Below are 19,656 nucleotides of genomic sequence, written 5' to 3' on the forward strand. Positions count from 1 at the left end.
AAGGGACCGAGTGACAGAAACTGCTAAAAGCTGGAGACAAAATATAGACTTAAAAGACTGATATATAATATATTATAGGGTTGATTGTCAGACGCTTTAATTCAGTGTTTCACATGTAGAAACATAGACATTGAAATTGAAGAAGGGGGGGGGGGGGGGGGGTGTTGTTGCTGTTTTTCCTTCCTTTGGACCATTTTGAGGTCCAACAAGTGCAATTTGAACAATCAAAGCTATGCCTATCTATGTAACTGAGAAAGAGTGGAGCTGGACAAGCCTATATCGAGTTACATTAGCCGCGCTGAGAGGCTTTGATAACTGTTTAAAAGTCCTTTATAGAAATGCGAAGATAAAATTGTAGATAGTACATCAAATAAATATTATTAATTGTTGTAATGGTAATAATGAATCTTCAACTTTGTTACAAGAATTGAATTAATAAAAGTGGAGACGAATAATGTGCAGAAATGTGACCTTTATTTGATTTTTCTGACCAGATGTGTCCACTTCTTTTATATATATATATATATATATATATATATATATATATATATATATATATATATATATATATATAGTATTATATAGAAATGTATTTTACAACAAGAAAAATAAGAAAGAAAGAAAGAAAGAAAGAAAGAAAGAAAGAAAGAAAGAAAGAAAGAAAGAAAGAAAAGGACAATGATGAGTTAAAGTTAGCATTTACAGAAATGGAGAAACATCAAGTTCACACAACACACAGACTGTTCCCAATGCTCTTAAAATAACCATATTTTTCTTACCTTTCAAACCTGCCTATGTAAACCCCGCTTTAATTTTTTTTTTCATTTCTGACTATTAATATTTAGTATCCTAATAATGAACTTATTTTAATAACCGGAGCTATTATTAAAAAAGTGGAGCACCGAGTCTGTCTTATGCTCAGTCTCTCGGTGTCTTTTTCCTGCTGGTAACTGAGGCGTTGTTTCAATAGACGATCTTCGATGAGGGCAGCAGCGCAGACGAAGGAAATGAAGTCCGTTATATGGATCCGTTATCCTTAGAATAAAGACCACACTGAAATCCTGAATGGGGTTTTCATTCTAATCGTAATTATATGATTATATAGAATCATAAGGGCAGTTCTTATTGTTATGTTTCATTTCATGTTAAACTAATATTCTTAAATCTATATTTTAATTATTTTTAACGTCATGAATCTTAACGTTTGGCTGAAACAATGAAGATTAAAAAAAATAGCCCAAGTATTTCAATTTTGCATAAACATTTTAAAGTGTTCTTCACCCTCTCCCAGCCTGAACAAGAGCCTTTTTCTGTTATCATTTTGAACACAAATATTAATACAACTTCACAAATGGTCTGTCTGGCACGAAAAATTAGATATACTAAAGAAAAATGTCCTTTTTACGCTAAATAGTGAGCGAAAGATCATTTATTTTCCCGACCGCAATGATTTAAAACAAACTTCCAAATTCAGTGGTTTCTTTGTCAGCATCCTGGATCTGTCTTCTAAAATGAGCCATTTGACATCATATACACAGTTACATAACTTTTAGTCGCAGAAGCTACTCCACAGATGGGATATAAATGTTAGGTTGTGTTTCCGTGTTTCCATAATAACAGCCTGTAAACCTCTGCTTTACTAGACGAGGCATCAGCAGCTCATTTTTACCTCAACACTGACATCTAGTGTCACAGGAAAGAAAGAAGGAAAGAAAGTGAAAAAACTAGAAAATGCACTTTCTGAAGAAACTGCAGTTTGAATGCTGATAGATGTTTTGAGCTGAAATGAAATAATTGCTGAATGTTAAGTTAAAAATGTTGAATGAGCTGAAAAAGGTGGAATCATTCACCTGAAGGGTAAAGTGCACTTACAATTTTCCAAGTTTGGAAAGTAAACATCCTTAAAATCTAAAAAAGCTGAGTAATGACAAATAAATAAATAAATAAATAAATAAATAAATAAGTCAGCATTCACACTAAATAGTACCATAATATATATAAAAATAATGAGTGATTATATTGTTTATTATTTGCTAAAATGTCTAATAAAGAAATAATCCATAGATTCTTTGTTTTTGTTTTCATTTAACAATAAAAAACATTAATAATTAAAAATGGAGACAATCTACCCAGATAAATAAATAAATATTTGAAACAATCTAAATACCGGACAGGTTGTTTTGGGTGTCAATGACATAAGTTTAACCACAAAAGGTTTTCCTCAGGTAAAGGCTCGGTGTGACAAGAATACCAAGTAGAAGATAATACTCAGATTACACTTTTATTACTCTTTATACCTGCTTCTTTCCAGTACGTGCCAGTAATACTGTGCCACATAGTTTGTATTTCATCCTCGTCTCTTTAAGCTTTCTTTTTTCTCATTTCTGTCCCTTCATCTGTTAAACGAGAGTTCTTCCTTCCCACCATCACCAACGGCTTCCTCACAGAGGACCATCTGAATGTTAAACTTATTCTCAATATTGTAGGTCTTTTTATTGTAATATAAATAATAATAATAATAATAATGTGACTGTTCTTGTGAATGGTTGCTATATATGTCACCCAATGGTTAGCAAGTTGCATCAATGTACTGTATAGATTTATCACACTTACACAAATATGTGCTTAATGGAACCAAGCTGCAATCATGTGGCTGAAAAGTGAAGGCAACAGAGAAGTGTTAAAAGCTGCAGTCCCTGTAATGGCTACTAATGATTGTACAAAAGTAAATCAATCATCAGAAACTGTTTTGTTAAAATGCCCAGTTTTACAGGGTGTGTATACGTGTCCTATCACTGGCAGCTGTAGCAATGTTCGGATTTTTAAAGTAACTGACTAACATGAATGGCTTTTTATTTAAGGAGTTTGTGCTTCAGTTTTGGTGCATGAAATTTCTGTATTATATTCCTCTTTTGCTTAGCACTAGTTAGTGGGTATCTGTGTGTTTGAAGATCACCCGTGCAGTTTTAGGGTGCAGATTCCTAAGCAAGCTTGCTAGTTGCTAACGTTTTGTTCAAATATGGTTGCTTTTGATTAAAAAAAACACAACAGCACACAAAACCAAAGAAAAACATTGTGGTGGTAAAAATAGTCATGCTAAAGCTTCAAAATGTGGATAATATGGCATCTTTAATATGCAGCCTAATATTAATACTTGGCAACCTAAGGAATACTGGTATTTTACACTCGTAGCTGGAGCATGTACCTGGATTGTACCTTAGTGCTTATGGAAGAAACTATCTATGACCAAAAGAGACTGATAACATTATTTTTTATCCTGTAATGCTGGCCTGGGGATTTATTAGCAGTGACTCACTTCTGGAGTCAGCCTCAAATGGACATTTGCTTCGTTTTCCAGCCCCAGAGGCTACGGCTTGAACGGTAAATGACTGGTATGTAGCACCTTTCTACCTAATTTTGCGTTTTGCACTGCAAGTCTCATTCACACAGGGCTTTTATCTATACTTAAGGACATTTATCTAACATTGACATACACACTGTGATGGATGTATCAGGGGCAACCTGCCCAAGGAAGATCTATTGACCTTCTGATTGGTTGACAGCCTGCTCTACCACCTGAGCCACAGCTGCCGGTGGACACGGTGAAAACTCACATTAAAACAGACAAATGTTAACACGAATGACTTCACATTCAAGCAAACTTTATTAGTGTGATATGAAGCAGAAATGTAGGATGATAGCATGAGACATGAGCTTGGCCTATACACAGCTCTGCAGGTATGTGTGGTTACAGGTCATCAGGCACACACACTGTGTACTGTGTTTACACAGTTAACACACACAAACACACACACACACACTTACTCACTTGTAAAGGATTTACAGGCAGGATTTTTTTTTTGTTCGTTTTTTAAATTCGTAAACACAAAGTGCAAACTTTATATATTTTAGCACCAAAACTCAAAAATCTAGTCTATAGCACCAAAAAAGCATATTAAATCGTACAGGATACTGAAAAAATGAAATGTCCATTATATTTAAAAATGCCAAGAAACTGTCATCGAAATGTGTTTAAAGTTTCAAACATTAAATTAATACTGAAGCAGTCTATAGAAGCGCAGAGAGAGCATGCGTGTCTGTTTTGCCCCACTCACATGAAATAGTTTTTTGCAGTTTAAAATAGAAAAAGCGCACGAGGTCATGAGAAAACTAAATTAAAAGAAAAAACATGATATAAAGGCAAATAAATTCCTACTCAATCCTGCCCTGAAATTATTTAGGCTAAAAAAGTTTATCTAATGGCCTTTGGGTAAAAAGTAGCTTCTTTAAACAAACTTTTATGTTGGATATAAAAACTAAATGTGCAAAGTAAGAAAAAAATAAGAAACCAGTAACTCCAACTGTCAGATACATGTAGTAGTATGGAAGCAAAAAGTACAACGTCTCTCTCAATATAGAAATACAGTACACATGTCATGAATCAGAACTGCTGTGAAAGCCACAAACTGAGTTATTTTCCATCTCTGGTTTGGATCCATCATAAATCGATCATCTACCCCAGTAACTCAAAAATACTAAAATATTAATCAGCATATCGTCCCTATTTCAGGTATTTCCATGTCCTGAGTATTTTTTATTGTGTATATTTGAATCATCTGACTCACATGCGAACAAACTGTAAGTTTAACTCCTGTGCAGCTCTGTATGCGTCTTCTATGTTCATCTTCAGGCTCATATCCAGGGATTCACCTCAATAGCTGCAAAAAGCAAAGCAAAGGTACTGATGATTGATAGGTAGTTGGTTCCAGTCATTCTGAATTCATAAATTAGATAAAAGCTAAAGAAACATCCTGTATTTTCACTCAGAGACGTAAAATTAAGTTTACTTTTCTGTCAGCAAAATGCAGAATTCTGGCTTCGGTGAAATATTAAACTGAGCTGTGGGTATCTTGTAGAGACAGTAGGAAGTGGATGTGTTCCCCAGAACAAAGTCAGGAAATAAGGTGGAACTCCACAGGTTGAAACAACATAAAGAATCACAACAAATGTTGATTTTTTTTTTACTACTTAGACAAATCAGCTGATTAATAAACCTGCAGTTGCACCTTTTACATGTGATCATCAATCACAGAACACAGTTGCACCTTTATACCTGAAAGGAAGTCTTCACTTTCTAGTTTTGGAAAATCTATAATAAAAAATCCGTAATCAGTACAGAATTTATGTCTGTAACTGAATCTTTTCTCAGGTGTAGAAGGAGCTGTTTCACAAAGCAGCACAGATTAGTGAGTTACCCACTCTCTGTCTGGGCTTTACCAGGCTATAATCCAATGATGTAATGGTTAGGACTATCGCTTCAAAGGGAGAGGGTTCTTGGTTTCAACATGCTGGTCAGCTGGAGTCTTTCTGTAAGAAGCTTGCATGTTCTCCCTGTACCTGCATGGGTTCTCTCCAGGTATTTTTGGTTGCCTCCCACAGTCCAAAGATATTCAAGTTAATGTGTCACCACAGAAAAATCTTCATCTCATCCTCTTCCTAGCATCCCCCTCTGCCACACTGCTCTTCTACATATCCTCCTTCACTACAATTATGAATCTTCTTAGTGGTCTTCCACTTTTCCTCCTCCCTGACAGCTCTATATTTAGCTCCTCTCTCCAGTATATCAGCTATCCCTCTTCTGCACATGTCCACATCATCTTAGCCTTGCCTCTCTAACGTTGTGTCCAAATTGCTCAACCTGCTCTATCCCTCTGATATACTCATTCCTAATCCCGTCCATCCAGCTGTCTCCCAGTGAAGCATCTTCAGTTCTGCCACCTCCACCTCGGCCACCTGTCTTTTTGTTAGTGCCACCATCTCCAGACAGAATATCACAGCAGGTCTCGCTAACACCCAATGACGTCCTTATGTTAAAATGCATCAGCTGATTTCTTGTGATGTAATCACATGGTTCTATGGCTGTTCTTCTATTTCACAGCTTCACCAAATCAGCCTGAATTAACAGTAAAGGAAACGTAGAGGTTTCTCACGCTGTCACGGTGCATCCGGACACATGTGCAGAGGTGCCGGTGTACTGAACATCGCATCGAGCGATGTTGTTGTTGAAGTTGGACTCTGGAACTTGCTGTCTGGGGTTTACTGTCACCTGACAGGAAAGGAGTGTATTACAACACTCATCAGTGCAGAAGGTGAAAATTATATGACCAAATCAACAACATTTGGCAAAACTTTACTATTTTCAATCTTTAACAACTCAATAATATATTGTTTTGTATTTTAAAAAGGCACAGAACAGTCAAAACCATGACATGTGAATCAGACCTTCAGGATGTACTTTCCAGGAGAGACGTCAGTGATGTCAATCCACTGACAGTCGATGTCAGCATTGTAGGTGTCATAGCAACCTGGACTCAAACCCTATTAGAAAAACAAAGGGAAAAAAACTCCACATTAACACAGTCCTGTGAACTTAATATAAACATTCACAACACAATTTTAAGACATTTTTGTTGAGGCTTATGCGTAACGTCAATAAGGGATAGCTGTATTCATTCATCTGGCTGCATTTGTGGGTGTTTGGATTGCTAATCTATTCTTTGCATCACTTCTGCTTTTAAACGCTGTCAAACTTAATTCTTTCATCATGACCAGTTATTATCCTGCCTCCCCATGTGAGCCGATCAGCCCTGGATGTGCTATAAATCTCAGTCTTCTTCCGTCATTCTGCCTTTCAAACTCCACTTGCTTCAGCCACCACCAGGGGGTCCTGTCCTACGTCCCACTGTTGCTGGAGTCTGTTTTGCAATGTAGCTTAATTGCATTCAAGCTGTCAAATAGTTTATTAGTCAGACCGAATGAAAATTAATGTGCTAAATGATGAATTGCTGAATATATATAATTAATGGTTGTAAGTAGGGATGGGTATTGATAAGATTTTCACGATTCCGATTCCATTTTCGATTCTGTTTAACGATTCGATTCTCTTATCGATTCTCTTTAAAAAAGGAGAACACTAAGGTCAATTAGCTTAGAACTTTGTTTTATATCTTCTCTTTGAACAAGATAGAAATTTAGGAGTAACATGGCCTTACAAGCCCAATAGTGAGATCTTAAGAGATCCACAGCCTACGGCTCTTCAATGGGGTGTCAAAGGGGCCCCAGGAAAAAAAATTGTAAATGTAAAATAATAAAATAAATATTCTTCTGTAGCAATAACAAAGTATAACATAAATTGTTCTGTAGCAATTACACAAGAATATCCAGTAATGTCCCTGCCTACAATTACACACATTCACTTACCGAATATCGGGGGCATCTGCTGTGGCAAATGGGTTCAAGCCTTTTACCACAAACTTAGTCACTGCTCGGTGACATTCGTCTATCCTGGTCTGAAAGGAGACGCTATCGGTAGACTGCAGCGAGAGCTGCCAGCATCTGAGCCAGCCAGACTCTGTCTGTCTCATCATGGTCACCTAAATGCACAGTATTGGCAGGTTTTGTAATAAGGCAGATCGCGCTAACATAATATGCACTGTTAGTTGATTATTTACCTGCCGCATTAACGGGAGAGGACGTGCAAACGTTACCGCTGCTGCTGGGTTGAGATTCACGAGTCCGGAGCGGAATTAAAAACACGACATTCATTTAAGGTTATTGCGTGTTTTGTGAGCAAATGCTTTTGCATATTCGTAGTGTTTCCTCCCTTAAATTAAACATCTACTTTGCAAGTATTGCAAGTTGCCCTGTTGTCATCCGTTCTCGTAAAGTATAACCAACGGCGCGTGTTTCCTGCCAGGTAAATGACGCTCCGCAACGTGATGACGTCATTCGGGGCGACTGGAATCGATAAGGGAATCGTTTGCAAAAATGGCAAACAATTCCAAGGAATTGAAACAGTGGGAACCGGTTCTGAACAAGAACCGGTTTTCGATACCCATCCCTAGTTGTAAGAGACATGGCTCTTATAGAATAAAAACCTGTGCTGTCTACAGTCTGTGAGCTCAGAAATCATCTAGTTTCAGGCCCTAAACTAGGCTACATATTGTTAAGCAAGAGTACTTTTTCCTTGTTCCTTTTAATATTAAGATTTTTAAAATATATTTTTAAAAGTTGCTTTAGCTGAAACTAAGAACTGCTTCATAAGATCAAAAGTACTCATTATACAGTACTCTGTCATATTTATAAAAGATATGACGTCTACAAGTCAGGTTAATGTGTTTTTCTCCTTAATAGTAATATAGAAGTAATCCAATATATAAATGAATTTACTTCCATATTGTCCCCAATGTGTTTTTGTACCTGAGTGTGTGAGGTGCAGGCGAAGCGGCGATAGTATCCTGGATCACAGGAGGTGTCCTCCAGACAGAAGCTGGCCTTGTGACCCTCAGCCACTTGACTATAAGTTCGGGAATCCAGCAGCTCGTACAGGCTGAACTCGTCCATGCTGTGGAAGTGACTGAATAACACCACAATAAAGTCACAGTGTGGCAGTAAACTACCAAATAACTGGGAAAGTAAGTCCAGGAACAATACTGGGATAATAAATGTATACCAGCGTGAATCTCTAAACCACGTTAAACCCTTTCATCTGGCAACCTACTTATGACAGCTGTGCCACTCCCAGGCATATCGAGGTTTGCTGGGCAGGAAGTCGGCCGTTCCCTGGTTCTTCACCCTCTGAGGAAACCTCAGTAAAACTCTGGTGTCATAATCCTGAGAATAACGAGAAGACCTAGAGGAGGAGAGATGATGGCGAGAGACGAGCTCAAAGTCAAGTCTTCAGTTTGAATGAATAAAAGAGGGAATTCTGCACAAACACTGAGTCTTGTGTCCATCACTGAAATGGAAATGATTTGGAATTTCAGTAGATGAGGTATGTTCCATGTAAAGTATGTTATTAAATGTATCTTATAAATCATATAATATTCTTTTGGGACACAGGTAGATGGTTACCCAAATACAGCACTTCATCAGAATCAGAATCGTGTTTAGTGGCCATTTATATGTGCAGATACATACAAGGAATTTGGTTCCGGTAGATGGTGACTCTCAAGCACAGCATCAGTTGATATCTATCTATCTATCTATCTATCTATCTATCTATCTATCTATCTATCTATCTATCTATCTATCTATCTATCTATCTATCTATCTATCTATCTATCTATCTATCTATCTATCTATCTATCTATCTATCTATCTACACACACATATATCTGCTTAGCACTTTTTATATTTATTTAAGTCTGTGTCTTATAGTATGTTTCGCACTAAGTACCGCAGCAATTTCCTAATGTTATAAATTTGCTCAAGATTTAGCAATAAATTCTGACTCTGATTCTGATACTATGTAAAAAACAAACTTGTGTGTATATGCTGACGTCTGCACACCAGGGGGCGCTGCTGAACGAACCTGCAGTAAGTTGTCAGCTTCCTTCACTGAGCTCCTGAATTTTGGTCAGTCCTAGCTTCACATTTTTATGTCATACACAGAAATTATCTCAATGGGAGTAAAAAAGGACACCAGCATTTGTCTGACTGTGCAGCTAGTTATTAGTGAAGGCATCTGTCCCTCTCCTTTTATACTGTTTCACATCTGAAACTAAAAAAACTATTTTGTCCATTCACACATTAGTTTTTCGTTCAATCAGTCACTCATACTCAAAGTGAAGTTACAGCTGATTGGTGAATTTTAAAACGCACAGTGTGAAAATAAAATATATCTGATAACAGGCAGCAGAACCGAGGCCTGCAGTCAGCTGTGTTATCTTACGTGGCAAGGCAGTTCTCCTCTGCAGCACAGCGCAGGTTGTACATGGGCACTCTCTGGACGTAGGTAGCGAGCTGGATGTAGTATGGATCAGGAACCAGATCAGGGAGTCCTGCAAACAAGACACGGCAGATGTATACTGTTTTCATCCCTTTCCACTTTCACTCACATGACATTATGACATCAGAAAGTAAAACCTTTAAACTAAACTTTAAAAGTGACACCTTGGCTCAGTATACTACTGAGATACCGTGTAGTTTAACATGTAGGTCTAAGTTGAAAGCCAGCAACATTTAGCTTTAAGATCAGCCCCTTAAGGCATATTATAAATGTGCTTAGGAAAAACTTATAAACTGGTCGTGCCAAATAGTCAAAGCTGAAATGGGCTGTTACAGGATCTTTACACTGAAACACCTGCAGGCATTGTGTATATGGAGGAAGGCTGTAGAAACTCCAAATCTACCTTATTTCAAGTCAACATTTAAAGGGTTATTGGTTGAGCATGAACGCTGAGCCTATAAAAAGCTGCATGTAGACAAAATAACATGAGGTTATGAGCCAACACTTAACACAAGCGATGTGAGGTGTTTAAATATATGGTAAGCTCACAGTCTTATGAAAAAAAAAACAACCTACGTTTGTGTAATTTTACTGATTTTAATCATGCCAGCTTGTTTTGTGATGGTTTGTCAGTGACGTCCTAATGAATAAGCAAGCTAGTTTTCTTACCATTCTGGTGGTAGCTGGTGCCATAACCGGGTCGGGGTTGAACCCGAGGTCTAGGTCTGTAGTACGAGTTGTAGTAGTTATAGTAAGGGTCATAGTTGGAAGGCTTGTACGGGTTGTAGGGATCATCTCCCACCATCACGTCCTCCCGTCCAACCGCGCCGGAGTCAGGTCGCTGCCGCCGCTGGTGCGTCATGGCGCGTAATTGCGCCGAGCTGCTGGCCGCAGGGACCCTCGGGGAGCCCCGGGCTGTATCGTTAGCACTGCTGAGGACAACCACGGGGTTCCCCTGGCTGGGTGATCCGCTTTGCCTCCTTGCGGAGGGCCTGTACTGAGAGCCACGGCTCAGGATGCTGAAAACCTGCCCGTTATGTTGCCATGTCAACCCCCGACGAAGTGAATCAGCAGCAGGACCTTCCTGGGCGCGAGCTCCATCCAGAAAAGCACAGAGGAAACAAATGTGTGCAAAAGAAATCAGCAAAACGATGGGGGAGAGCTCCTTCATTATTAATAGCAAATCTCTTGAGTTTTTAATGAGAGTTGCTCTTTTTCCAGCCACACAGCTGCTGATTCAAGGACTTCCTCTCAAATGTTTGAGCGCAAGAGAGTGTGTGAGAGAGAGAGAGAGAGAGAGAGAGGGAGAGGTGGTTTAAGTTTAAGTATCAGATGTGGCTTCAGACTCTCATTTGGTGTAATTGTAACTTCTTTATTCTCGCTTCAACTCAAAAAATAAAAAAGCATACAGTTGAAACTGAGTTTTGTAGATGTCCAGTAAGTTTCCCAGCAGTCTCCAGCTGTGTGCTATCAAATGGGAATTATTTTTTACGAAGTTCACAAGTGCACTGTAGAAATTAGAGTTAAAGTCAGGCCCTTCCACTGCAAGTACAATCTCACAAAAGTACCCTGGGAGCCAGTTACTGGACCTCACTGTAACTACATGTACCTTTTTGCAAGTTTATGTTTTAAAGTAGCCAAAGTTGTATATTGACACCATGTCTGATAGAGTTTAAGGTGTGATAACAGGAGGCAATTTCAACTTAGCTAAGTATGAAAAGAAATCAGGTAAAATATGCATTTTTCTCTAAAATATTAAGCTTTTACTGTATTTTCTTGTAAGTTGACTGAATGTATTTCATGCATTCTGTCAGGTTTATGTTATGTTTATCTTTCTTTCCTAATTGCAGTATGAGGAAGAATTTAGCACTGACATTTCACAGCAAGAAGGTTTTGGGTTTGACAGCATGAGGCCTCCGTTCTCCCTGTTGTAGCAACTGTTTAGTCTCTCAGTCTAAACACATGCATATTACATTAATTGTTGCTTCTAAAACTGGTCATAAGTGCAGAAATAATAAAGCTTTGAGTGTTTATTAAGGTCAGAAGACTACCATACAATGAATTATTAATAGTTCTGAAGTTTGATGACTTTTTAAAATGTCCAGTTTGGTGCTATTACATCAAGATGAAAAAATGTTAGTAGAGGTTCATGAACAGTCTATGTAAGGCACAAACTACAAGGGTACAGAGGCAGTACCTTAGAAGTTATGATACCAATGACAAGCCTCTGTGCTGCTGAAAGTACAGCACTGCATTTAGAGACTTTACAAAAAAATACAGATGCTCTCTGTCTCTTTCACACACAATGTGAAGTTTATTGTCTTGGTTTACATGTTTGAAAGAGGCTCCTGATTTTTACACTAAACATGTGGAAGGCTCGACCAGCAGTTTTACACATTGTCCTATTTGTTCTCATTGAGGCTTTTCCCCAGGCCTCACAATTATAGTTCATATCCCAGCCAAACCCAAACTGCAGATGCAGCTCAGGAGCACCAGATATCATGAAACTGCAGCTTTACCCAAATGTGGCAAATGGAAAATATCATCAGGGGAGATTTGTGATTTAAAATGGATCATGACAGCAATGCATGAAAACCTTTAAATTCCAGATTTCAATGCTGTGGATGGATTTCTCCATGAAGCATAAAGTAATTTTGACTGTGATTCAGAAAGTTTGATGTTTATGAACAAGAAAAAAAGAAAGCAAACCGCTGCATGTCAGAAGGAGTTGGTTTGAGACATTTCGAAACTAAAATCTTATCAAGCTTTACTAGAAAAGACGGCACCAAAAACAGCTCCTTCTTTTTCACTTTTAAATTCCAGGCTATTGTCTCCTCTTCACAGGATGAGGTGTAATTAGGGTGATGCTTTGACTTCATAGCAGTCCTGTCTCAGTCGAATTATGTCTGTGGCCAGAGCTGCTCAACTTTACTCAGAGATCTAAAGATACTGATTTCTGACTCACTATTGCTTTAGCGTGTCCACCCTTCATTTAAAAAGAAGAAAAAAGACCTCTCAGGGTAAAAAAGGAGTCCAGTATGCTCCAGTTATTTGTGGCCCAAAACTAGGGGCTTATATTTTGTGGGTATTTATTGTATTAAAAATACATATATCATATTTTTTTAACATATTTTTAATCATAATAAGGTGTGCTCCAGTGACTCGACACCTACAGGTTTTGTCTGGCTTTATTGGAAAATAATAAGCTCCTCTCATGCTGAGCGCTCAGGATGCTTTAGAAAAAAAGCTGAAATTGAAGCACTTACCAACTGAGAAGTTTCCTCCTCTGAGTGCACAGTAAAACACAACCTGCCACCCACAGAGCCACAGCTCCTTCCCTTTAAACCAATCCAGATAAATCACTTCAAATGCTTTAGGTTACACTATACATTTTCTGTTTAACATGTCAGTGAGTTATGTTTCCATCCGGAGTGGTCTTTACACACTTTAAGGAGAACCTAACCTGTATCCTTACCATTGGTCCTTGTATATTTCCTTTAATGAGATGGTAAAAAATCTGCTTGCTCTTGTCTGAGACCTTGAAAATGTTGTTTACAGTTTGTTGTCCTTGTTTTCATGTCGCTTAATGTGCAAAGTACTTATTTTGGTATCCACAGTTTGATAATGAACCTGTTCATTGTTCCCCGGAGGAACAGTGGAGCATCTGCAAATGATCAGCTGCTTCATCTACTGTAATGACAGGAGTCTCACCAGCTCTGCAGTCATTGTTTGGAAGAAGCTCAGAGAAGGAAAATAGATTTTAATTATGTTGGTACCCAGAAACTGTCTCAAGACTAATCATTACTCAAAATGTTAAGTATATTTCTCTCTCAGTTCCTAATTTATTCCTTTTAACTGATTAATTCCTGTTAATACTGATACCTGAAACTGGCACTGAAATTGTCCAATCAACATGTTTGTTTGTTTGTGAAGAAAACCCTGTTCAGCAATGTTAATTCAGGGCTTCAGATGGTAAAGCTTGGGGATTTGCCATATGCAATTAAAGATTATAAATTATAATTAAAGAAGTGGGGTAAAGTAAAGAGAAAAAAAATCTAAACAAGCTCATTATCAAGCACTATGAATTTCACATTGTTGATGGGGTTGATGGGGTCATCTACTTTCTACAAAGGTTTGCTCCAAGCCCTGCCCATATTACAAGGCAGGTACTTTTTGCTCATTACCTCAGGACATGTATAAAGTTGCAGGCAGTACAAATGCAGCACTCCAAGCTTGTGCAACTAAAATCAACCCATTCAGCTCTTGTGGTTGCCACTTATTTTCTTTCTGGCTTCAAATATCAGACACAGTAGACTAGAAGGTGAAAACATAACTTTATAACTACCAGCTGCCTGTAGGTTTCCATAATGATTTTACAGTTCTTTTACTTCTCAATAAAATGCTTCATGGCCTTGCAGCAGCCTGCTTGTCTGACTTGCTTGTCGTAGACTTGGAGGCTTGCAGGACTTGGAGCGGTCGTAGACTTTGTTTGATTTATCTGTGGTTTGTAACAGAAATATGATGCAGTGTAAATACTGCTGTTATATTGTTGTAATTATGCATTTTTGACTACATGTGAAATGTGTTCTTGTCTTGTCTGCTGCAGAGTTTATCTGCACAGGAAAACAAATACTTAGAATATTTCTCTAAGAAATCATCAATCTACACCAGATATGCATGAAAATCATACTGATTCCTTTTGTCTTAAATTCATAGAAGCACACCAGGTTGCCTTTTGGGGTTTTGTGTTGGAGCAGAAATGCTTTTGCATGGTGTTTTGGTGAGTAGCTGCAGGTAGCCGCGTGTACAAATTTTAACTGATTCCTTCACTGCTAAAGGAAAAAGTGAACTGCCTGAACAAGAGCCGCTTTTTACAACATTTGTGTGAAGATCAAAGGAGGGCGGATTTTATCACAGCTCACTGCACTTCCCTTTCAGCAATACAAGGCTGTTCCCAATGAGAAGCAGGTGTCGGCCTGATCTGAGCACTTTAAACAGCCTCATAATGAGGGCTGGCTACCTGGAGGGTGCCTACTGCACACGGGACACATAACAACCCATGGAAACCAGGCACAATAGCAGTACCTTCATCATTACAAACATCATCATCACCTTTGGTATGTGTAGAAAACAGTGGATGAAACAAGAGATCCATAATAAAGCCACGAAATTGAAAAAAACAACAACATGATTGTGTTGTCAGCTCCCCGTCTTAAACCACGTTTAAGGTTTGATGTTAGTCAGTGGCACACCTGCATTCAACAACTTAGACACGTGAGGCACGTGACAGCACTTCATTCTAACCATGTGTTAAACTACAGTAGGGGGTCTCAAATGTCTTTTGGCACCCACTTCAGAAGTAAGGTCACGCCTTGCACCCCATGGTAGATTTCTTTAAAGAATCAATTTAAGATGAAGTACAAAATCATTACCAATCCCTCATTTGTGTATTTTTTCTAATAGAAACCATATTCATGAGACTTTGGGTGGCAGTAAACTGCAGTGTGCATGGCTGAATGGGTTAAAAACATTCTTATTTACCAGGTCAGTACAAAGCTGCAGTTACATCCCTCCATCAATTTAGTGTGAAAACACTGATTATATCACACCAGATACATTCACAAGCTTGTGTGTCACAATTTAACATGTGATATTTAAACAACCAAAAAAAGAGACTGTTTTCTGAAAAATCACTCTTAATCATCAGAATAAAATTTAAAAAAAATATCATAATGAATCATTTTTAAAAGAAAAAGTGTTTTTTTCACCCTTAAAGGGAGGCTTCAGCTGCTAATGTGTTAGTATGACTTTCTGCGAGTTGAGCTGGTTGAGTCAGTGGCTTATGGTGCTGTTCCAAAAGTGTCATCAAATAATTGGTGACAAATTAAACTTGGACGAATTAAAAAAAATGTGGTTGTCTAATTGCAGCTTTGTGGGTTTTATTTCCAGCCCCAGCACATGCCATCCATCCATAGGTCAAGAAACCAAACAGCAGGTTTCCCCCGGTGTGTGTGTGTGTGTCTACTGATTATGGTTAAAAGGCAACAAGTCAACAAGTGAAGCTGTAAATCAGTCAGGCCTTCAGACACTCTTTCACTGTGATCTTTATTGTATTTGTCTGTAGTTATTTCCATCTTTGTCCTCTAAATTTTATTTAATTTAAACTAATCCAAACGAATTTTTGAAATTTTTGGAAATTTGAAAAAGCTACCATGCTACCAAAACCAAAAAATGTTATATAAAAGGTGAAAAATTTGGAATCAAAATATAGGCAGTTAACTAGTCTTCCCATCCATCCATCCATCCATCCATCCATCCATCCATCCATCCATCCATCCATCCATCCATCCATCCATCCATCCAACCAGAGCATTGCTTTCACTTCATTGCTGCTGATCTGCTTGTAAAGTTGCTGAGAAACTCATGAAAAACACATCAACTAGCTGGCCCCTTCCTCTATCCTGAGGTCAAACAGCTGGGGGACAGATAGCACCCATAAACAGCAGAGCGTGGGGGTTGTCATTTCTGTGCAGTTACTTTGACGAGAGAACCTGTCAATCACCCTGTATGGGCAGGGCTGCACGTTGTTGGCATTGGTACTTTCATCTGGTGGTCTCTGCTCTCCATGTACAGTTCAGTATCTGCCACCTGCTCGCTTGTAGTAATCTGATTGTTACACTCAAACAGAGACCTCTAGAAAAGCTCCATTTAAATAAAACAAATCAAAGCAAAGCAAAAGGCTTTTGTAAAATTCCTCAGAGCACTAACTGTGTCAAAACCCCTGAGAGCAGTTCTAGAGGCGGAAATATCAATTAACACTCCCAAAGTAACAAACATTTAAAATATAAATCATTCTAAAATGTAATTTACTTTCACAAAGGGAAAGGAAATAAAACGTTTTGTTCATGGTCATCCATACATTTCAGCACCTAAGCTAATCAATTTTAAATAATATAATTTCATTCTTTGAAGTGATGTTAGAGAAAAATAACACCAAGCCCTCAATCTTGTGCGTGATTTGGCCCATTTAGGACCAATTTGCTGGTTCCTTCTTTCCATCCTTTTTATTCTGTGGTCTTTCCTATTATAACTCCTGCAGGGACCCTGTTTCCTGACATGGACCATTAAATCTTTAATCGACACAAACTAATGAGGCTTTATTCAGCCAGATGTTTGAACTTGAAAACAATTATTATTTTCCGGATTCTTAGGGTTTCAAGATATATTTATTTTTGGCAAAATAAGAATTAAAACCGAGTTCTTAAAATGGCACATGGGCATTTACCTGCATCAAAACACAACAGTGGCATTATTTAATGAATGACCCGAATCCTTTATCTGTGCACACAAGGCTTAACATTCCTCCGTGTATCATATTTTATTCAGTTAAAGATTAAAGATTGTGCTGTTGCTTCGATTCATTCATGACTGGCTTATAGCATCCTGCTGTTTGCTCTGTAGGAGCTGTGAGAGTTTATACAGACATCCAGATTCTTCCACGAGTGAACATAATGCAAAAACCAGAGTTAGAAGAGTTCTGGTTTTATAACTATTTATGTTTAACTGATGTAGATTACATTAATTTATCTGCAAATTTAAATATAAAGGTTTTTGGATGGGACTGATGGCTGGCAGTAAATATGAAAGGATCTATTTATTTAGAAGCAAATCAAAATTTGGGAGCCAGAAAAATGGAAAACTGAGAAACAGAACGGAGATTAAATGGCAACCTAACAAAGACTGAGGGTTCAGTGGAAAAGCTAAAAAAAAACATTTACTCCCTACAACATTTTCCTTGTTACCTTTTCTTCACCACAGTAGAAAACCTTATGAGGTGAAGAAAGGTGGGAAGAAGAATCAGTAAGAAGAAGCAAGAGACTCCATAGTGTAGTGGTTTACACATTCACCTTAAAACTGTAAGGTTTGGTTTGGTCCAATCATAGATGGAGACCCAAATCCCATTTGGGGTTTTGTCAGGAAGTATATCTGGTGTAAATCTGTGCCGAGGTGCTTGCGCTCTTGGGATTAAGGGAGCAGCTGAAAGTAGCAGAGTCATGGAAATGCACAGGTAACATAAGGTTCCAGTCATACAGGCCTGGAGACCATCTGGTAACCACAGATCACTATGGAAAAATGTATATTTCTCAGCCAGTCTGCAAAATGTTGGTGGCAGTCTCAAGGTGAAATAGGTATATAAAATAGGTACACAGTGCTGCACCTTTCAAGGTGTGTACTGTGGCAGGATACGGACCCAAACGCAGGACTTGGACATAGAATGAAACTTAAAGGCATTTCCATTCCAAATGTTCGCGTACTCCACTTGCTAATTGTCATTCTGTCACTGACGGCCTTTAAAGTGAAAGGAAAGTAAATGTTCAAAAATGAAATGGCTCAAGCTATTCTCAGTCCTCTATGAAGCTTTTGGTGTACGTGACAGCTCTCACACTAAAGAGACAAAAATAGTCCCTACTGTGACCAGTCCTACTCGCACATTTGGAAGGACAGCAGGGAGCAGAGCACCAACAATTACAGTCAGGTTGGGTTTGGCTGGATCTACTCTAGCATCATACCACTTGTATAAAAGCTGTTGTCACCTTGCCCAGTGTTGTGTAAACCTTCACACGTGTGGAAGGTTTTTAGTGCTTTTTAAACTTACAGCACATTTTTAGGCTGTCAATTTATCAACCAAGAGACATTTACACTTCATACCTACAGAGAGACATGGCAACTTTAAACAAACTTCCATCAAAGTAAAACCTGCGCCGTGCTTTTTGGCCGTGAACCACCCTTATGAAATCTGCCGGCACTGAGCCCACACATGCAGGCAAACCTCTGCCTTTGGCTTCTTTGCCAAATTTAGGACAGTTACAAAATCTGTGATTGTCAGGATTCCTGCAGAGTTCATGAGCAACCTGCAAAGGTTTTATAACACTTCTCTTTCATTACTGAATTTGTGCAGTTACTACGGAAACTAACTGATTGATTATGATGCATGATAAATCCTAGATACAAAAGAAACATCTCAACTAAAAGAGACCAAAACCCAATTCCAGAAAAGTTGCAATGTTGAGTAAAATGGAAATAAAAACACAATGAGATGACTTGCAAATCTCATAAAGTCATATTTTATTCACAATTGAACATGGAAAACATATCAAATGTTTCAAATGGGAAAACTAAAACAAGTCATTTTTAATTTGATGGCAGCAATCCCTATTTTTTTAAAAAAAAAGTCAAATGGGGCATCAGAAGGCTAGAAAAGGAAAAAAAAAGATCATCTTTAGGGAGGCATCGTTTCTCAGAAGTAAAGATAAGCAGAGGTTCACCAATCTGTAAAAAAATTGATTTTGAATATCTAATATCTACAGTACATAATATCATCAAGAGCTTAAGAGAATCTGGAGAAATCTCTGTGTGCTAGAGACAAGGCCAAAACTCAGTATTGGATGTTTGTAATCTTTAGAACTGCAGGGGGCACTGCATTGAAAACAGGGATGCATCTGTCATGGAAATCACTGCATGCTCAGGAAAACTTCCACAAATCATCGTCTGTGAGTCTGTGAACACAATTCCCTGTTCCAGTCCTAAAATCCTGATTTAAGTGCTATCATGCAAAGAAGAAGCAATGTCTGAAAACAGAAACGGTGGCTCATTAAAGCTCATTAAAATGGACTGAGGCAAAGTGGAAAAGCTCTTCTGTAGTCAGAGAAATCCAAATGGGAAAGCTGTTTGATTTCTGATGGTATGAGGTTGCATTAGTGCCTATACTGGTGGTTTGCACACATTAAAAGGCATCAACAATGCTGAAAGGTATATACAAGATTTAGAGCAACACATGTTTCCATCCAGATGATGTCTTATTCCAG

General features: G+C 38.2%; 1 protein-coding gene across 1 annotated transcript; it reads right to left on the minus strand.

The window, feature by feature from the left end:
* Positions 1–3,660: 3,660 nt before the first annotated feature.
* On the minus strand, positions 3,661–11,046 carry lox (lysyl oxidase). Its single transcript, XM_082555558.1, has 7 exons — positions 10,460–11,046; positions 9,734–9,842; positions 8,561–8,692; positions 8,260–8,416; positions 6,283–6,378; positions 5,991–6,106; positions 3,661–4,718 (listed from the first exon to the last, which is right to left on the minus strand). Exons 1-7 carry the CDS (start codon positions 10,959–10,961, stop codon positions 4,712–4,714), a joined length of 1,119 nt encoding a protein of 372 aa, XP_082411684.1. The 5' UTR covers positions 10,962–11,046; the 3' UTR covers positions 3,661–4,711.
* Positions 11,047–19,656: the final 8,610 nt, after the last annotated feature.

Source organism: Aulonocara stuartgranti (genome assembly GCF_965226115.1).
Source record: "Aulonocara stuartgranti genome assembly, chromosome: 12".
Lineage (NCBI taxonomy): Eukaryota > Metazoa > Chordata > Actinopteri > Cichliformes > Cichlidae > Aulonocara > Aulonocara stuartgranti.

Excerpts from the sequence above, each read along its gene's own strand:
- lox (XM_082555558.1), bottom strand. The coding sequence starts at position 10,961 with ATGAAGGAGCTCTCCCCCATCGTTTTGCTGATTTCTTTTGCACACATT. Across the intron at positions 8,693-9,733 it reads GAGGAGAACTGCCTTGCCAC|GTCTTCTCGTTATTCTCAGG; the intron begins GTAAGATAACAC and ends CTCCTCCTCTAG. Across the intron at positions 6,379-8,259 it reads CCTGCACCTCACACACTCAG|GGTTTGAGTCCAGGTTGCTA; the intron begins GTACAAAAACAC and ends TTTTTCTAATAG.